The following is a 19185-nucleotide window of genomic DNA, read 5'->3' as shown; positions in this document are numbered from 1 at the left end:
TATTTTGAAATCTACTGCAAAATATATTATCAGAAATACAAAATTCTTATGTTTACTTCTCTAAGATTCCTATTAATGTAATATATTTCCATATACATACAATAGTGTAACAGAATATTCTTTTCTACATGCTATTTGTTAATTGACAAAAATAGTCAATCCACTGTTGAATGCAATATTTTATGTGCAAAGCCATAAAAAGTTCTAGTGCAAACTTCTAGTGCAAACCTTCATTAAAGTCCTTTTGCTTGAAAGAAATAGCCTATGCTTCATATGTAAATCATATGGTGTATATTCTGCATCACACAAAAACTCTATTAGTACTTGGAATTTACCTCCTCATACCTGATAAAAAATTCTCAAAAGGGGTGGGGGATTTTACTCCACTAGTTGTTGGTAACAAGAGGGGCAGCGCTCATCTGTGTTTCATGGGCCATTGAACCAGCACGGTCCAAAGAAATTTCTGTGGGTCATGCAGCTAACATGCTCCTACCCATCAAAGTGGTGTTTATTTTGCTACCGGTATTTGCATGCTTTTTGGCAGGAGCTAGGGTGAGGACAAGAGCTCATCTCTTCACCTGGGTCTTGATTCTGAACTGTTGGCTTTCAATCAAGAAGCGCAAGGTCTTCTGCTGAGCCACTGCTCAGTTACAATCCACATACGCAAAATGAGGTTAGAATTACCTTGGCAAGTTCGGCTATTGGAAGTTGACGTGAAGCCCATCTCACACTCACAACGGTATCCACCAAGAATATTAAGACATTGTCCATTGTCACACAGATTAATATTTTCTGCACATTCATCAGTATCTATTGAATTGGAAATGTTAAAACATGTATAGACTAGAAATTCATTTCATTCACATTTTCTTAAATTTATTAGTAGAAAAAAATAAGTTTGTCTCCAAGGACTATATAAACAATTTTCAAAATAATCTGAATGTCCAAATAATGTATCAGAAATTTTGGGAGTTTGATCAAATTCCATATTCAGGTTCATATAAAAGTAAATTCTGAATCGATCCACTGTAACATGAAGTTCTCTAATTCCATTTCTAAATTGCATATAATTATTTCGTAAAATATGTTCAAACTTTCTCTCACCTGAACAAATAAATCCATCTCCAGTAAATCCTTCTGCACAGGTGCAATGATATGATCCAGGAGCATTCACACACTGAGCATTTATGCTACATTGGTGTGTTCCATTAGAACATTCATCAAGATCTAATAAAGCAATTAGGAAGAAAGAGAAAAGTCATAAACATATTAATAGTAACCATTATTTGGCTTTGCAGAAGTCACAGAAGCAAATGGCTAACAGAAGTTAGCTTAAAAGCTATGGCTTCAATCACTATGATATAATTCCCTCAAAAAAGCAAAACGTTGAGCTTGATATTTATTATCGTCATCAAGAAATTGATGAATTGGTTAAAAGACATCTCAGGTCTTCTAAAAATGCCATAAAATGGGTGGTGAACTATGAAAATAGTTATGATCCCAAAAGGTGGTACCCTCTCAGGGAAACACTAGAGATCAAGCAAGTTTCACTGACTGTCTTGTGGATAATGGTTATATTTGAATAGTTAATAACAGTGAAAGATACAGATGTACTTTTAAAGTACTGATAGGGACAGGAAGATTTAGAACCAAAAGAGCATCTGAAATTGGAGAGAAGATGCTGCAAAAAACAACCATAGATATAATTGATTCGTACTTCAGAGTTGGAAGATAATGGAGTCGGTTTACTGAAATTCTCAGAGCTACATTTTAATGTTTGCATAAGTAAACAGCCTAAGCTATATTGGGAATTGGGAATGAATTTACAGCTGACAGGGAAGATCATTGTTTTTGCAGCAGTTGCACTGAAATTATATTTTGGAATAGGAAATCCTGATAAATGTAAAATTCTAAATGATAGCTTGTAAAGTTTGCTCTGAAAATAACCAATACATCCAATTCAAAAAATGGAAGCATTTGATTTAGGGCTTATGGAGAGGAGAGATTCTATCAGAAATTTGTTGAAATCTTTTAGAGCCATTTTCTAATAGTATATATACAATTGCTTCTGTTACTGTGGTGTCAGTTAACTAGTACTTATAGATCAACCTATAGAATTAATTATAAAATAAACACATAACATTTGCCTTTTTATGAGGCAAAACCCTCATAATTTACATTTGCCTTTTTATGAAGCAAATTTTCTTTACTCACCTATGCACTTAATTCCATTTCCAATCCATCCTTCCTTACAGCTACATCTGAAGCTTCCAGGAGCGTTGAGACAGAGACCATGCATGTCACAGTTGTGGGCACCAATCTCACATTCATCCACATCTAAACAAAGAAATATTAAACATTAAAATATTGAAACTGCAACTGATAAAATAACTGTAAGCAATTCCTCTATAAACATACAATGACATAGACAATTGTAAACAATTAGCATAGAAAGCCCAAATCAGCATGGAAGCCCAAATTAGTAACAATGAAAAATGTTCGGACCCTTTCCACAGAGGCAAATCTAAGTTATTTGACCTTGTTTTAAAAAAATATTATCATAGTATCATACCTGTGCATCCAGTGGTTCCCTTCTTGACAGAATAACCCAGTTGACAATGACAAATGAAGGATCCTTTGGTGTTCTCACATTCTCCAAACATGCAAATGTTTGAATTTAGATCACATTCATTCACGTCTGTATAAAAAAGTAAAATGTCCTATATTTTGTCGAACATTTAAAGAGCTTTATTAGCAAAATCATTTCAATACAGAATTGTTATATATTAATAAATTACTTAAGCATATTATTTAATCCCATGGAGAATTATAGAGTTGCACACTCAAACTAAAGAGTCCATTCTCCTGCTTACTACAGAGATTTAAATTAAAGTATCCCTAACAAATGACTGTCCAGCTTCTGTTGGAATATATCTGGAGAAGGGAACATGATCAACTCCTATTCTTATTGGCAACAGATCTTAATGTTTGGATAATTTCTAAACATTTATCCACATACTGTTTTAAGACCCAGGATCTTTATCCTGTGTTTTCCTCTATAGAATGATCATTGAAACAACTGAAAAATATTATCATACATCAAGGCTAAACATAGCCAGGTACATTATTACCACAATTCTACTACTGAGTCAATTTAACATATATGTCATCTTCCCATCCAAAATTAGCTTATTAGAATATCATAGGTACAAATAAAATAAAGATATATTATATTCCCATCATTTTCACAAGCTGAAATCAAATCTATCTTAACTAAAACTACATTTAAGCACAGGGGGAAAAAAATCTAATTTATTTCCCCTACTTGTATGTTACTACTTTATAACTTTAGCTTATAAAAGGGAACCTCTGAAATCTGTAACTATCTCACATACCAATGCATATTTTCATGTCAACAGAAGCCATGAATCCATCATAACAAAGACAACGGTATTCTCCTGGAATGTTAATGCACTGTCCACCATCACAGATATCTGGGTTACTGTCACATTCATCAATATCTGGGGGAAAAACCCTCAATATCATCACACTTGATCTTTCATTTGCGTAATAAACATTTTTCCCAGTAATAAAATTGAAAAAAAAAAGTTCAAATGCATCATTATATAATCAGATATGAAATATTTGTTGGGGCACCCCCCCCCCATAACTGTAGAATGTCAACATTTTTTAGTCTTTATCTGTATTAAAATGCCCCAAATTCCCTTGTTTCCAGGCATATTTTATTTTCCCAACTTGCTGCCTTACCTATACTTCTGCATAGTGACTACACCATAGGATTTACTTGTTCCCTTGGATTACTGTAAAACTCTTACCATTATCTCTATTTTATTTTAATACCTAGGGATCCAAAATCCTTTGCTCAGGTCTGGATAATCTGGAGTGACTCTTATACTATGAAATGCTTCCCTCCTTTTATGAAACAATCACTAATCCAGCAGCACCATGCAAAATCCTGCCATTTTACATATGTATTTTGTGCATGTTCCAAAGAACTTGCACATCGACCGTATGGCATTGTTTTTGTCATTTTGATAGAAGCAACTGAAGCTATGGCTGCCTATGCATTTAACCCATGGCCTATTTTCATTCCTGACTTGACTTTCCCTGATACTTCAGTATTTTTTCTGATGCCTAAAAAAAAATTATAAGAGAATTGTCATGTAGTAGCTGGCTGTGAGAAAATGACTCATTGAGGTTCTATAATTTAGGGTGGGTTAGAACTTGCGTCCAGCCATTCCTAGTCCAGCATCTTTACTACTGAATCACCTTGCCTCTAACTTTGATAATTTGGGGTTCATTCTCTAAGACTCTTAACTACATAACTGTATAGAAATGTTCTCATTGTTCAGTGGATGCAGTATAAGGAATAAAGTCAAACTTCTTTATCTTACCTGCACAACTCCTCCTATCTGGCATCAGAGCATATCCATCACTGCAACTACATTCATAGCTGCCTTCTGAATTACTGCAGTGAGTGTCACAGCCTCCATTCATAATCATGCACTCATCAATATCTAGGAGAGTATATTTAGGACAGATAAGACACTTATCTTATAAAACAATCCTTTTTTTGTTTCTAATAATTATATTTTAACATTTTTATTCCCCAGTTTTCACATCTCTTCCTTATCTCTATAAATAGAAGAACCTAAGTGCTTTTAGGAGTCGAGATTTTGATATAACTTATCAAACAATACTAAAATTAAAATGTAAAATGTAGCTAAATTAACACAACTAACAGAGTGGATGTACTCAGGGTGGTACATTTTTATAGATTTTAAAGCTACATCTTATTTTTTTTTATGAAGTTGAAATTCAGAAAAAAATGCATTAAAAATATTATAAAACTGACAGGTTTTTAAATTTCTAATACTCACCAATGCAGCCTTGCTTATCTGGAGTTGCCTGGTACCCAGGATTACAAGAACACTGATACATTCCAATCACATTCACACATTTCCCATTTCTACATAAGTTATCGCTAAGAGAACATTCATTGATATCTGAAAAAGAAAATTGACTTGCTTCAGCTCTTTTTTTTCCAGATTTTCAAAAGCAATATCAAAAAAGGAGGTTCTGATATGAAGTTAAACTTTTCAACATATAAGGGTTGGTTGTTTTATGCTTTAATATTATAAGAATGTTAATAGAAAATAGAAATAGAAATAGAAAAATAACAGTGATAGAAAAATAACAATCACATTATTGATGTAAAAATGTTGCAAGTGTAATTGTCATAACTACAGAGGTGTTAAAATAAGGGTGCAGTTTGTTTACGCAATAACTATACAGCGTATTTATGCTTCATGACTGCACCTTGATTGAAGATGGAACAACGATTTAAAAGGAAAAGTTAGAAATGAATGTAAAAATTATATGTTGTTATATTTTTAAGTTTAACTGGGAAGATATTGGGACAGAATTGTGATTAAATACTGTATAAAAGGAATGACTAGACTAAAGGAATTGCAATGAAATATTATACTGGGCAGATGCACTATACATGATTTTGCTTTCCAAAAGATCATTGTAAAATGTTTGTATAAATATAATTATACACAACTGATTTAGGAAAATTATCATAATTAATTAAGAAAAACAATTTAAGACAGGATGAAAGCCTAAATTATAGAACAATAGGGAGCTGAGGGTTGGTTAATGAGTGAAGTAAAAGCAGTAAATGATGGAGGCAAAGAATTTGTGAGAATAAATGGAATGTTTATCTAAAAGGCATTTCTTTTTCCAAAGGGCAACTATTTTGTTCCTTGAGGAAGAAGAAAATGACATTTCACTTCTCACCCAAAAAGCTTCCCTAGTTATATCTGGATGGTGGGTATAATAACTACTATAAAAATAATGTTTATACAAGCCAAAGGCAGCCTATGAATTGGTGGTACATTTGGTGGAAACAAAGAATGGCATCAACAATAGAAAATTATTGAAAATTATAGTGAATGGTGTTGTGTAAGCTAGATTAGTTAGTTTATTTTCTTTTATATCTTGCCTTTATTTTATTTTATTTGTTATTTGTTTCTTCTATTCTGGAATTTACATAACAAAAGGAAACAGTATTATGGGTATGTAGGTAATCTAAATATTCCAAGTAAAATGATTTTAATGCATTACTGGATGAATTTATATTATGCTACTGCAACATCATAGATGACTTATTCACGCAATAATTTATACATAAATGCATGAAACTTACCCACACATTCTTCACGTGATGAAGACAATTCATGCCCAAGAGGACAATCACACTGAAAGCTTCCTTCAGTATTCAAGCATTTCCCACCCTTACAAAGAAGGGGATTACGTTCACATTCATCTATGTCTGAAAAGATTTTAAAGGACATGTCAAATGCCAAAATAGGGAAGCAACAAGAAACAAATACATTCTAAGATTCTGTTTATAAAAACAATGTCAACTTATCTCCTCTATATTTTGTAATAATAATAGAATACTTTATTTGACTAAATGTGTTTAGACACACAAGGAATTTGTGTGTTTGACTAGAGTGCAAAAGCTCTCAGTATAAATGCAAAGCAACTGAATGATGATATTACATGAATATGGATAATTTGGTGCTTATAAAATCCTATTTAAACTTTTTAAAATCCAACATATTGAGATTTACTTTAACTTCTGTTTCTGAAGTTCTTTTATATATTCTAAGAATCACGTCCCTCCATATTTTTAGAGTTTTGTTTTAGATTATAAAAAGGAAAATAGGTGCTAAGGCTCATGTGCTTTTCACAAGTGGTATGTGATCTTTTGGTATTGCTGAAAAATATTTTTTTCTGTAGCTAGACCACTATTTAGTTTAATGAATTTCTAGTTGTTCTGAAAAAGAAATAGAAATAGAATGCATTTTATGTTTAGATTCAGTATTTGTGGCTTCCATTAGTCCCATAGCACTTGCTTTGTACTATTGGGATACCATGACTCTGAATAGGATATCAAATCATCAAATAAAAATAGCACATATCACTAAACCAAACCAAAATAATTAAATGTCAATCAGGATTAAAATATATGTATGTCTTATTTTGTAGATCTTTTTATTAGAAAATATAGTATAGTACAGTACAGCATGGTATGGTACAGTACAGTAGAATAACATAAATAACATAACATAACATAACATAACATAACATAACAACATAACATAACATAACATAACCATAACCATAACATGAGTTTCCCAACCTTTCCAGCTATATGGCCCAGCAGGGGTGGGGGGAGAGGGAATGGGTTTGTGTGGGAGGGGGGGCGGGTATGCACACAGCTCAATTTGTGCAAGTGGTGGACATGTGTACTCCCCACTCGCATTAATGGAGCATAAATACATGCATTTGCCCTCTGTTCATGCCATTTCTGAATGGCTGAAGGTCTGGTAATGGACCGCAGCCCAGGGATTGAGGAACCCTGTAGCGTAGCATAGCATAGCATATAAGTATGGATATATAAAATTGTTGTACCCCAAGTGTCAGAATTTTCAGTCTAACATGTGAAAAGTTGGAAAAAACTGCACAAAAACTCCACCACTCACCCATACAGTTTTTCATCATCATAAATCCACTTTCATAGCCCTCAAAACATTCACACTCAAAGCTTCCTGGAGTGTTGACACAAATGCCACTTCCGCAAAGATCAGGTGAGATACGGCATTCATCGATATCTAATTTCAGAATAAAAAAAGAAACAATGTGTTATTGTTAACACAAGCATGAAATAAATTAGTTCTCTAAAGAACAGAGACAAGAATACAGTTCAAATGCAGGGACACCAGGAGCCTTACAATAATTGAAACTGATTGGAAGAATGATGACTGAAACAAGATTTTATTTATATAATGAAATAATGATCTGCTATAACTAGTAATTTCTACTATCATTGACAATCAATCATTCTTTATCCCTTCTCATTCTTCTCAAATTTCTCCATTTTTCTACTGGAATTATTTATAAACAAATGACCGCTTCTAATTAAGGGGAATAGAAGTTAACCGTACTGGGTTCCTAGGATATTGTCTGCACTGTGTAAAATAATACCACTCCTAGCCCAAGAAGATATATCACGGAGACTGCATCATGGGTGGTCTTGATCTATGTTATGCCACCCACCTTCATAGTTATATTCTTAATCTGGAAGTAGATAACATGAACTGGTTAATCAAGTAGATAACATGAACATAATGTCAATCAACATTTGAATGTACAATAACAACAATCAGGTTTTATTTTATGTTGATTGTCATCATTTGTTTGGTACTTTCTATCAAACTTGTAATATGCATTTTATTTTATAACTTGCTCCGTGTAGATGGATGCATGTGCGGATAGACAGACAGATAGATACTGCCAGGAGGAAAACCAAAGGCTTTACTGATTGATTGGTTGATTGGTTGATTGATTGATTGATATTGAAATGCACCACTTTCACATCTGAGATGTACAGAACAGTTGACTGGCAAGCATGGCAACCAATAAGCCTCCTTATTGGGTGGTGGTATAGCAACTGGTATTCTCCCTTGGGCATCTTTGGGGATGATTGACAGGTTCTCTCCAAGCTTGTGGTGGAAGCGACCTGAGCAGTTGGGGGGAACCTGTCTTTGGGTCACGCACCTTTAAGTCCCCTGTTAGGGGTTAGCCGGCGTGACCCCCCTCATGCAAGGCATGGCAGGGTCTCAGGTGAGGGAGGGGTCCCTCACCTGGACTAGCATCGAGCTACGCCCATAAGTTGCCCAGGAAGTTTTTGTGACGTAACTTTTCCGCCCCGGAAGCAATTGTTTGACCCTGCAGGTCCATTGTTTGGGTCATAGCTTGTTATGCAAATTTATGCTAATTATGCTAATTTATTGAATAAATTATGCTAATTTAATAAAAAATGACCCAGTTAAATCCAGCTCTTGTGTCCGTGTCGTTACTCCGCCTCTCCTGCAATTGACCTTTCTTCTAAGTGATGAGGTGGCTATGTCAGAGGAAAAGGAGATTCTCCTGATAGACATAAGAATTCATGGCAACATTTTCTTTCCAAATTTTAAGTTAAGTTTGACAAGAACATTTTTATGAATGCAACCTTTATAAAAACACAGAAAACAATCATTTCATAAACAATGAAATAACTGCTACAGCAATATTAATACCAAGAAAACTTTCACTTACATGTCTTACCACACACATTTTACATTACTCTGGTGATTTAATTTCTATCGTTCCAGAACAAACTTCTTTTCACTTTAAATTTGCAGCCACCCACAGTGCAAACAACTACGGTATTATTCACAGAAGTAACTAAATCTCAGATTTTTTAGAAGCTAAGAATTATTTTTCCTTTCAGAATAATGTTGAATAGTAATTTATTTAGAAAGGTTGAAACCACAAGCTTAACCAGTTGATGATAATTTAAATATCTTGCCTTTTCTCTTGACTTCCTGAACGTTTTCCATTCTTTTTTTACATTAGTACTATTGTTATTTTAAATACAGTAGTACAACTGCATCTTAAGAAATCTTTCCAAGCTCTACTGTCGACAAGATTCTTACTTATGCTTTTCACCTTACAGTAAAAAAGATGAGATCTGTAAGCCAATTTCTATTGCTAAGTAGAAAATTTGTTAAGCGAGTTTTGCCTCATTTTACAACTTTCCTTGCCAAATTTATTGTGAACCACTGGAGTTATTCAATTAATAACACAGTTGTTAAGTGAATGTGGTTTACCTACTGACTCTGCTTGTTAGAAGGTCACAAAAGAGGATCACATAACTCGACAACCCTGCAACCATCCTAAATATGAATCAGTTGTCAAGCATCCTAATGTAAATCACATGGGGATGTTGAAATGATCATAAGTTACTTTTTTCAGTGCCATTATAACTTTGAATGGTCACTAATTAACTGTTGTAAATTGAGGACTACCTGTATCTTTTAAAAAGAATGTTGGACTTAGGACTACAGTGCAAAATGGGCCTAGCATCTTAACTGTGGCATTGTGTGTTAAAATAGATCAAGATAAATATTTTCTATAGGCATGATTCATATTAGCATAATCTATCGCAGACAAAAGAAGTGGAGAAAAAAATGTTGCTTCTGTATGTTCTCTCGTGAACAGTTCAAGACCAAAGAATTAACAATGCCTGCAGAGAGAAGACAGAGCAAGAAGGCCCCAGAGCTGGGGGCTAGCAACTATTGGAATGTAAAAATTGCTTTACCTCTAAGGCTGAAACGATTGGGAAGAAATTATTTTCTGCTTTTCATTAAAGCAGCCCAACTTTCCCATTTTTACAGCAATATGTTTTCATGAGTGTCTGGAAAGTTAGCCTGCTTTAATGAACAGCAAACGGGTCGTTTCCATGAGAGGTCCAAAACACTCCTGAATCATTTTCAAAGCATGCACAACCTTACTTACAAACATCTAATTCTCACATTGTAGAACTGAAACACCTGTGGGCAGGCTATGAAAAGTACAAAAAAATCTTAGTTTTGCTAGAAAAATGGAAGGTGGAAGAAAACTACTCAAATCTTTACTATTTGGTTACTTAACCAGGTTAGGGGTCCCACTGTGGGCGTGGCTTGATGGTCATGTGATTGGGTGGGAGTGGCTTGTCGACCGTGTGACTGGGTAGGAGTGGCTTGCTGGCCATGTGACCGGGTGGGAGTGGCTTGACTATCATGTGACCAGGGGCGGCTTAAAGATCATATGACTGCCTTAAAGGTGGCCAATGTGACGTCATCCACGTAAAGGGTTTGGGTTAGGGCTAGGGTGCCTGGCCTCTCCTTGCCTCAAAGAGATACAATTTCCATAGATATTTACTATTACTGAACATCCAAAATATACTATTTAATCCTATGTATACATGCCATATGTATATATACATATTATACAGGCACACAAAAAATACTGTATAAACTGTATACTGTATGTACAGACACACACACACTCACTCTCTCTCTCTCTCTCTTCTAAAATTATACATATTCAACCTTACTTACTGCGATAGGAAAAACACACCCAGAGTCATTAGAATGTTACACATGCCTTCAGATGTACTTCCCTAGCTTGCACATCAATGTTAGAGCTAGGAAATGTCATGGATCAAGTAAAATGTTGCTAAGCAGGAGTAAGAATGCTCTTGCTTAACAACCAAATTTTGGGCTCAATTGTGGTCTTAAGTCTTCCTTCCTTCCTTCCTTCCTTCCTTCCTTCCTTCCTTCCTTCCTTCCTTCCTTCTTCCCTTACCCTTCCTTCCTTCCTTTTGTGGTTGGCTTGCAGTCAGGCTCTCTGTCCACAGACTTTGCACCTGATGAGCCAGGGCCCTCTGGGTACGGCTGGCCCCTTTTGGCTGCAGGGGGAGTCAGAGAGCAAGCCAGAGAAAGAGAGAAGTCTGCGGGTGAGGAGCCTACAGAGGCTATAGATCCCCCATCTGGGGATGTGCAGCCTGCAACTGAGGATTTGCAGCCCCCAACTGAGGATAAGGAAATAAGGGACCCGATCCTAATGCCTGACTCAGAAGAATGAGGAACAGACAGGAACAGTTAAAGAAGATCCGGGAAAAGACATAAGCGCAGCTGGGCATAATCAGCACTCCCCGAGAGTATTTAAGGGAAGGGGTTTGAGAATACTCTTTGCAAGCAGTCAACATTCAAACCTTTGAAAGAGAAACAGCCTGTATTCTGTCTGACTAACTTGGAATACTTACTGGTCAGTTCTGGGGTTAAATTCTTGCGAAGGACTGTCGGCTAGGAAGCACTATTAGGAGAGGCATTCTCTTATCAATTTGGCCTCATGCCTGGACTTTGGCGAAGGTACAGACTTTGTTTATGCAGCGTTTTGTGAAGCAACAGACATCATAAAAATAACTTTGTTTTGTGTAAAAGAACTGGTGGCCCAGCTGGGCGGCTTTGTCAGAGTCTGGAATCTGAGAGCTCCCCCAAGCACTTGTCTGCCCCCGCCAGAGGCCTGAGGCTGCATCAAGGGCTAGGCGGCACAAGACGGGATGGCACCAGGACACTAATTTTAGCCCCCTGGCTGGGCAGCTTCCATTTTGGAAGAGCTTCTTGCTCCACAGAGAAGGGCCCAGACTGCCGACAAAGGAAAGCAGCCCCACATTCTGGCTTCTCCAAGCCGGTGCCCGCCTCCCTCCAGGCTTCTGTGTGGAGCAGGTTAAGCAAGGAAAATACTGAGACCCTAGAGTGGCTGCCAGCCAGGGGGTAGTCCGGTTTTTAAGATGTTTTAAAGCGAAAAGGGAGAAGATGCCGAAGGAAGGTTGCACGGCTGCAAGGGGCTTGAACTGCTTTTAGCTTTTTTCTGTTTTCCTTCAAGACATGGAACTCAGAGCTAGTTGGGGCTTTGTGCATTAAGCAGAGCCACCAAAACCTCCAATGTGCATTTTGCTCTGCTTCTGGCAGACTGGAGAGGTGGGGGGATCCACTCACATAGGTCAGCCTGGACCTTCTCCATTGTAGCCCAGCCGCAATGGAGGAGGTCTACTCAACTGAGGACAGCTAAGAGGAGGCAAGCTTGATCCAGGTGGGAACTATTTACACGGCCATATGGTGATCGCGGAGGAAGGCAATCATGTGTGGCCATGTAAATAGCCCCCCCCCCTCCAGTAATTGTCTGTTGGGAGGATTTCTTGCATGCGCAGGAGGGAAAAATAAAAATATTTAAAACGTTTTTATAAAAAGATGGCGGCCCAAGATCAGCAAACAAGGAAGTGACATCACCAGCGGGCTACTACTGGTACGGCGCACCGTACCATATTGGTAGGAACCCATTACTGTATTTAACCATTAAAAATTACATTCCAACTTAATTTAGATTGTAGGATTGTTTTAGTTTTCTAATGAATATCACAATTTGACATCAATACTTTTCAAACTTTAGTTATTGCAAGCTTAATACACATGATCACATGGTGAGAATACACTTGGTGAGAATCTAATGACAGCAATAGGAATCTCTCAACTGATAAAGCAATAAAAGGCAATCTTTTATATGTAACCCCACCTCAGATTTACCTGTACAATTTCTCTCTTCCATATCAAGTGCAAATCCATTATTGCATCTACATTTGAAGCTTCCAATTGTATTTCTACATTTGCCATTTGTGCACAGGCCAGAGAACATTTTACATTCATTTATATCTGCAAAAAGAAAATAAATGTATACTTTATGGGTTTAAGAGGTTATTTATCAGATAGAAAAATGTATTCATACACCCTTAAAAACATCATAAAAGTACAGGAATACATCTGGATAATGATTATAAATATGTGATATATGGTTTCAATGTTTCCATTCATTTGGATGTCTTAGACTTATTTTGTACATCTTTCCATCACAAAATAAATCTCTTTCACAAGAAAATTCAGACCACTGAATTTGTATTTATTTATTATTTATTTTATTTTATTATTTGGATTTGTATGCCGCCCCTCTCCGAAGACTCGGGGCGTCTCACAGCAAGTAGTACAAATCATAAATAATCCAATCAGTTAAAATATTTAAAGCTTTAAAAACCCCATATACTAACAGACACACACACAAGCATACCATGTATAAATTAAACATGCCTAGGGGGAGATGATTCAATTCCCCCATGCCTGACAGCAAAGGTGGGTTTTGAGGAGCTTACGGAAGGCAGGAAGAGTAGGGGCAGTTCTAATCTCCGGGGGGAGTTGGTTCCAGAGAGCCGGTGCCGCCACAGAGAAGGCTCTTCCCCTGGGGCCCGCCAACCGACATTGTTTAATTGACGGGACCTGGAGAAGGCCGACTCTGTGGGACCTAATCGGTCGCTGGGATTCGTGCGGCAGGAGGCGGTCTCGGAGATATTCTGGCCCAATGCCATGAAGGGCTTTAAAGGTCATAACCAACACTTTGAATTGTGACCGGAAATTGATCGGCAGCCAATGCAGACTGCGGAGTGATGGTGAAACATGGGCATACCTAGGTAAGCCCATGACTGCTCTCGCAGCTGCGTTCTGCACGATCTGAAGTTTCCGAACACTTTTCAAAGGTAGCCCCATGTAGAGAGCATTACAGTAGTCGAACCTCGAGGTGATGAGGGCATGAGTGACTGTGAGCAATGAGTCCCGGTCCAGATAGGGCCGCAACTGGTGCACCAGGCGAACATGGGCAAACGCCCCCCTCGCCACAGCTGAGAGATGGTTTTCTAATGTGAGCTGTGGATCGAGGAGGACGCCCAAGTTGCGAACCCTCTCTGAGGGGGTCAATAATTCCCCCCCCAGGGTAATGGACGGACAGATGGGATTGTCCTTGGGAGGCAAAACCCACAGCCACTCCATCTTATCCGGGTTGAGTTTGAGTCTGTTGACACCCATCCAGGCCCCAACAGCCTCCAGGCACCGGCACATCACTTCCACCGCTTCGTTGACTGGGCATGGGGTGGAGATGTAAAGCTGGGTATCATCAGCATATTGATGATACCTCACCCCATGTCCTTGGATGATCTCACCCAGCGGTTTCATGTAGATGTTAAATAGCAAGGGGGAGAGGACCGACCCCTGAGGCACCCCACAAGGGAGAGATCTCGGAGCCGACCTCTGACCCCCCACTAACACCGACTGCGACCGGCCAGAGAGGTAGGAGGAGAACCACTGGAGAACAGTGCCTCCCACTCCCAACCCCCCCAGCCGGTGCAGAAGGATACCATGGTCGATGGTATCGAAAGCCGCTGAGAGGTCGAGGAGCACCAGGACAGAGGATAAACCCCTGTCCCGGGCCCGCCAGAGATCATCCATCAATGCGACCAAAGCGGTTTCCGTGCTGTAACCGGGCCTGAAACCCGACTGCTAGGGACCTAGATAATCGGCTTCTTCCAAGGACCGCTGGAGCTGGAGTGCCACCACCTTCTCAACAACCTTCCCAATAAAGGGAAGGTTGGAGACTGGACGATAGTTATTAAGTACGGCTGGGTCCAGGGAAGGCCTCTTGAGGAGGGGGCGCACGAGCGCTTCTTTATAGAGTGTTGGAAAAACGCCCCTCCCCAAGGAAGCGTTGGTAATCTCCTGGGCCCAGCTCCGTGTCACCTCCCTGCCGGCCGAAACCAACCAGGAGGGACATGGATCCAGTAAACAGGTGGCGGAACTCACAGCTCCAATGGCCTTGTCCACTTCATCAGGTGTCACCAGATCAAACTCTTCCCAGACAGGTGGACAAGTACGTGCCCCAGTCACCTCGACTGACTCGTTGTCAGCCGACTCTGTTTTACAATTGGAGTTGAGGTCGGCCCGGATCTGAGCGACTTTATCAGCGAAAAACGTCTTAAAGTCCTCGGCACTACTCTGCAAGGGCTCCCCAACTCCCCCCTGGTTAAGAAGGGAGCGGGTCACCCTAAACAGAGCGGCCGGGCGGGATTCCGCTGATGCAATCAAGGCGGCATGGTACGCGCATCTTGCCGCCTTGAGCGCCACTTTGTAGGTCTTAATAAAAGCTCTTACAAGTGTTCGATCAGATTCAGACCTACTCTTCCTCCATCGCTTCTCTAGACGTCTCTTTTGGCGTTTCATCTCCCGGAGCTCCTCGTTGAACCATGGGGCTCTACGGGGTCTAGCGCCACGGAGAGGTCGCAAAGGCGCAATCCGGTCAAGAGCCTCTGCAGCAGCCCTGTTCCAGGCCTCCGCAAGAGACTCCGCCGAACTGTGGATGAGTGCCTCTGGAATAACCCCAAGCGCCGTCTGAAAGCCCTCTGGGTCCATCAGGCGTCTGGGGCGGAACATCTTCATTGGTTCCGCCTCCCTGGATTGGAGCCAGGAAGTCAAGCCGTAGTAGAAAATGGTCTGACCATGACAAAGGCAATGCTTCTAAGCCCCTTAGTCTCAGACCATTTCTCAATTGCTCGGAAAGGAATACCATGTCAGGTGCGTGCCCTCCCTCGAGAGTCGGACCCTATACTACTTGAGTCAGGTCCATGGATGTCATGGTAGCCATGAACTCCTGTGCCAACCCAGAGGCTTCACCGAGTGACGGCAGGTTGAAGTCCCCCAGGACAATGAGTCCGGGGAACTCCACCGCCAACCTGGCTACCTGCTCGAGTAGCACAGGCAGGGCTTTTGACACGCAGCTGGGAGGCAGGTACGTGAGAAATAAGCCCACCTGAACCCCTAAGTCCAACTTCAACAAGAGAGACTCGCAACCCGCAATTTCCGGAGCAATGAGTCTACGCAGGCAAAGGCTCTCCCTGGCTATAATAGCCACTCCTCCCCCCCTTCCCTGGGGTCGAGGTTGATGCCATATCTGAAACCCGGCTGGGCAGATTTCAGAGAGAGGAACACCTCCCTCTGGGCCCAGCCAGGTTTCAGTAATACATGCCAGGTCGGCCTCCTCATCCAGGATCAGATCCCGAATGAGGAGAGCTTTATTTACCACCGACCTGGCATTAAGCAGCAGCAAGCTGAGCCCAGGGCCAGAGTTACACTCATCACCAGTGCCCAAGATTGGGCTCACAGAGCCAGAACAAGGGACCGTTATTAAGCAACGATCCCTCGTTCCCCTGGAACGGCTAACTCTGTGGCCCCCGCCATATATGTATGAAATCATATTTTCTCAAACTGCATAGTAAACTGTTTCATTTTTACTTTAATGTGATGAGTAAGAAAGATATCATTGTCTGAAATTAGAAATTGTGCTTCTTTGTGGCTGGCAGTTAATAACATGCCACATAGATTAAATAAGAAAAGATATGGATTTATCTTATATAGGCAATTAAATCATTAAATCACCAAGCAAGTTTGTGAAGTTAGAATTAAAGTAATAATAACATCCTGTATACAGAAGGGATGTTTTTGTACAACAAACAATTTCTCCAAATATTGCCTAGAAAACAGCACATGCTTGTCCACATAGTTAGCAGGAGTTAAAACTTAGTAAAATGCAAAAACAAACAAACAAAATCTTGGCTTGGACTCAAGTGAAGAGACTTCAATTCTAACACTGCTTTAGGTGCAGAAGCCAAATGAGTGATGTTGACCTCTCAGCTGTAGGAAGAAACATTGGCAAAGAAGGTCTGAAAATGCTGTTTGGAAAAGAATAAAGGACAAAGGGATAGATAAAGGTTTCATGGCCAAATCTTGTGTTTCTGAGAGGGCCCCTTGATTATTCAGACAGTAGTCTGGGAATTATAAATGTATAATTTTAAATAATTTCAGTCCTTCACAGAAAATTAGGCTCAATAACTCAGTTGATTATATAAATAAATATTATTGTATTTACAGTTATATCTGATTCAAAAACCTAGAGACAAAAAAACTGAACTGAACAAAATCTCTTTGGCTGCAATTCAATAAAGATTTGGATAAGTGCTACTGAGTACCATATATAGGACTGCATAACACTTGTATGTTTCAATCTTTTGAAATAACCTTTTGTCAACCTGGATACAGTGGTAAGATGTACTTTCCACACTCTCCTTTCAATTATACAGTGGTAAAACTAGACCTTACAAGGCAGAGCACTTAGTAGTTTCCTGACATCTATAATGAAAAAAATCTGTTAGGAATGCTATGCAGAAGAGTTGCTTAAATGTTTCTTCTCTAACCATTTTCCCGGTCAAAAGCACTTTTCTCAGCTATTTCTCATGTGAGAGACAAAATATATGGTTTTGGAATATGATTTTGAATGGAAAATATCTCTAGGAGAAAGAACTTTTATTCCTCACCAAATTCACAATCCTTTGCAGCTGCTTCAAAAGAAAAGAAAAAGTTAATGCTAATTTGTTTTTGCTTGAATAATTGCATCATATACTGTATATAATATTTCATATGTTTTGGAGAAAATCTTCCAAGCACTGAAAAGGAGGAAGAGACTTATGTACATTGTTTCAACAATTGTGTATTTCATATATAGACTTCATTTTTTATCAAAAGGTATCTGTTAAAATTGTACAGGTAGACCTTGACTTAACAACCATAATTGAGTGCAAAATTTCTGTTGTTAAGTGAGACAACTGTTAAGTGAGTTTTGCTCCATTTCACGACATTTCAACTGAATCATTGCAGTTGTAAAAATCATGATTGCAAAGTGAATCTGGCTTTCCCATTGACTTTGCTTGTTAGATGGTCGCAAGAGGGGATCACATGACCCCAGGGAACTGCAACCATCATAAACATAAGTCCGCTGCCAAGCATCTGAATTTTGATGACCATGGTGATGTTGAAAGGGTCATAAGTGTGAAAAATGGTCATAAGTCATTTTTTTCAGTGCCGTTGTAACTTTGAATGGTCACTAAACGAACTGTTGTAAGTTGAGGACTACTTGTAGTTGCTGGATTATGAGTCCTTGTAATGGAATATAATGAAGCACATAAGGTCATGATGCAAACCTATGGCACGCGCAAGACAAGTGGCATGCAGAGCTCTCTTTGTGGGCATGTGAGCCCTCATTCCAGCTCAGCTCCACCATGGATGGGTTCATGCCTCCCGCTGGCCAGCTGATTTTCAGGTCTCTGCTGTGCATGCGTGCAGGAAACATATGTGCATATGTGGGTCGGTGGGTGGGTCATGGCCGCATGTGCAGGGGAAGGGCAGTGCAAGGGTTATGCGTGCATGCATGAGGGAGTGGAGAGTGTCACATCCACATGTGTGGGGCGGGGGCATGTCGGGGAGTGCATGCATTGTGTTATGTATGCAGGCACACACACACTGTTGCATGCATGCACTTTTGGCACACAACGACAAAAAGGTTAGCCATCAGTGACCTAAGGTTTGTCTGAAACATTAATCTTTACCTTTGTAAAATGGCCTTCCAGTTAAAATATCCCCACGGTTGGAGAAGCCTGGACCTCTGGGGCATAAGTCTTCATATTCTCTCGTGCCTGGTGTGGGGCATTCCTCGCAGTCTGAACCCCAAGCAGCACCTATGGCACAGCAACATGTGTCCATACGGAATTTTCCAGGTACAGGTTGAACACAGTCATCTTCATCCCATCTCAGGTAACACTGCTCCATTCGGATATCTGCGGGTGTCATTAAAAGCAAATCATATATGGAAGTGTTTCTGCTGCATTTATTGTTATATACTGTAACCCAAGGGTACCCTTGGCCCGCTACTGGGCTGTGGCTATGATGATGAAAAGTAAGATTAATACTGTTAATACTGAAAATAAAGATGTATATAATCACAATTATAGTAATCAATAAA

At 39.4% G+C, this 19185-nt stretch overlaps 1 protein-coding gene across 1 annotated transcript in view; it reads right to left on the bottom strand.

The window, feature by feature from the left end:
* Window positions 1-19185, bottom strand: part of FBN2 (fibrillin 2) — a 140151-nt gene that overhangs the window by 43739 nt on the left and 77227 nt on the right. Inside the window, exons 24-34 of the mRNA XM_070742837.1 lie at window positions 18773-19000; window positions 13047-13172; window positions 7578-7706; window positions 6233-6358; window positions 4902-5027; window positions 4416-4538; window positions 3396-3521; window positions 2573-2698; window positions 2215-2337; window positions 1105-1227; window positions 685-810 (exon numbers count right to left, since the gene is read on the bottom strand). Coding sequence (XP_070598938.1) covers window positions 685-810; window positions 1105-1227; window positions 2215-2337; window positions 2573-2698; window positions 3396-3521; window positions 4416-4538; window positions 4902-5027; window positions 6233-6358; window positions 7578-7706; window positions 13047-13172; window positions 18773-19000 — 1482 coding nt within the window. The remainder of the gene's footprint in view (window positions 1-684; window positions 811-1104; window positions 1228-2214; window positions 2338-2572; window positions 2699-3395; window positions 3522-4415; window positions 4539-4901; window positions 5028-6232; window positions 6359-7577; window positions 7707-13046; window positions 13173-18772; window positions 19001-19185) is intronic.

Source organism: Erythrolamprus reginae, chromosome 2 (genome assembly GCF_031021105.1).
Source record: "Erythrolamprus reginae isolate rEryReg1 chromosome 2, rEryReg1.hap1, whole genome shotgun sequence".
Lineage (NCBI taxonomy): Eukaryota > Metazoa > Chordata > Lepidosauria > Squamata > Dipsadidae > Erythrolamprus > Erythrolamprus reginae.
This window is presented reverse-complemented; position numbering and strand designations above follow the sequence as displayed.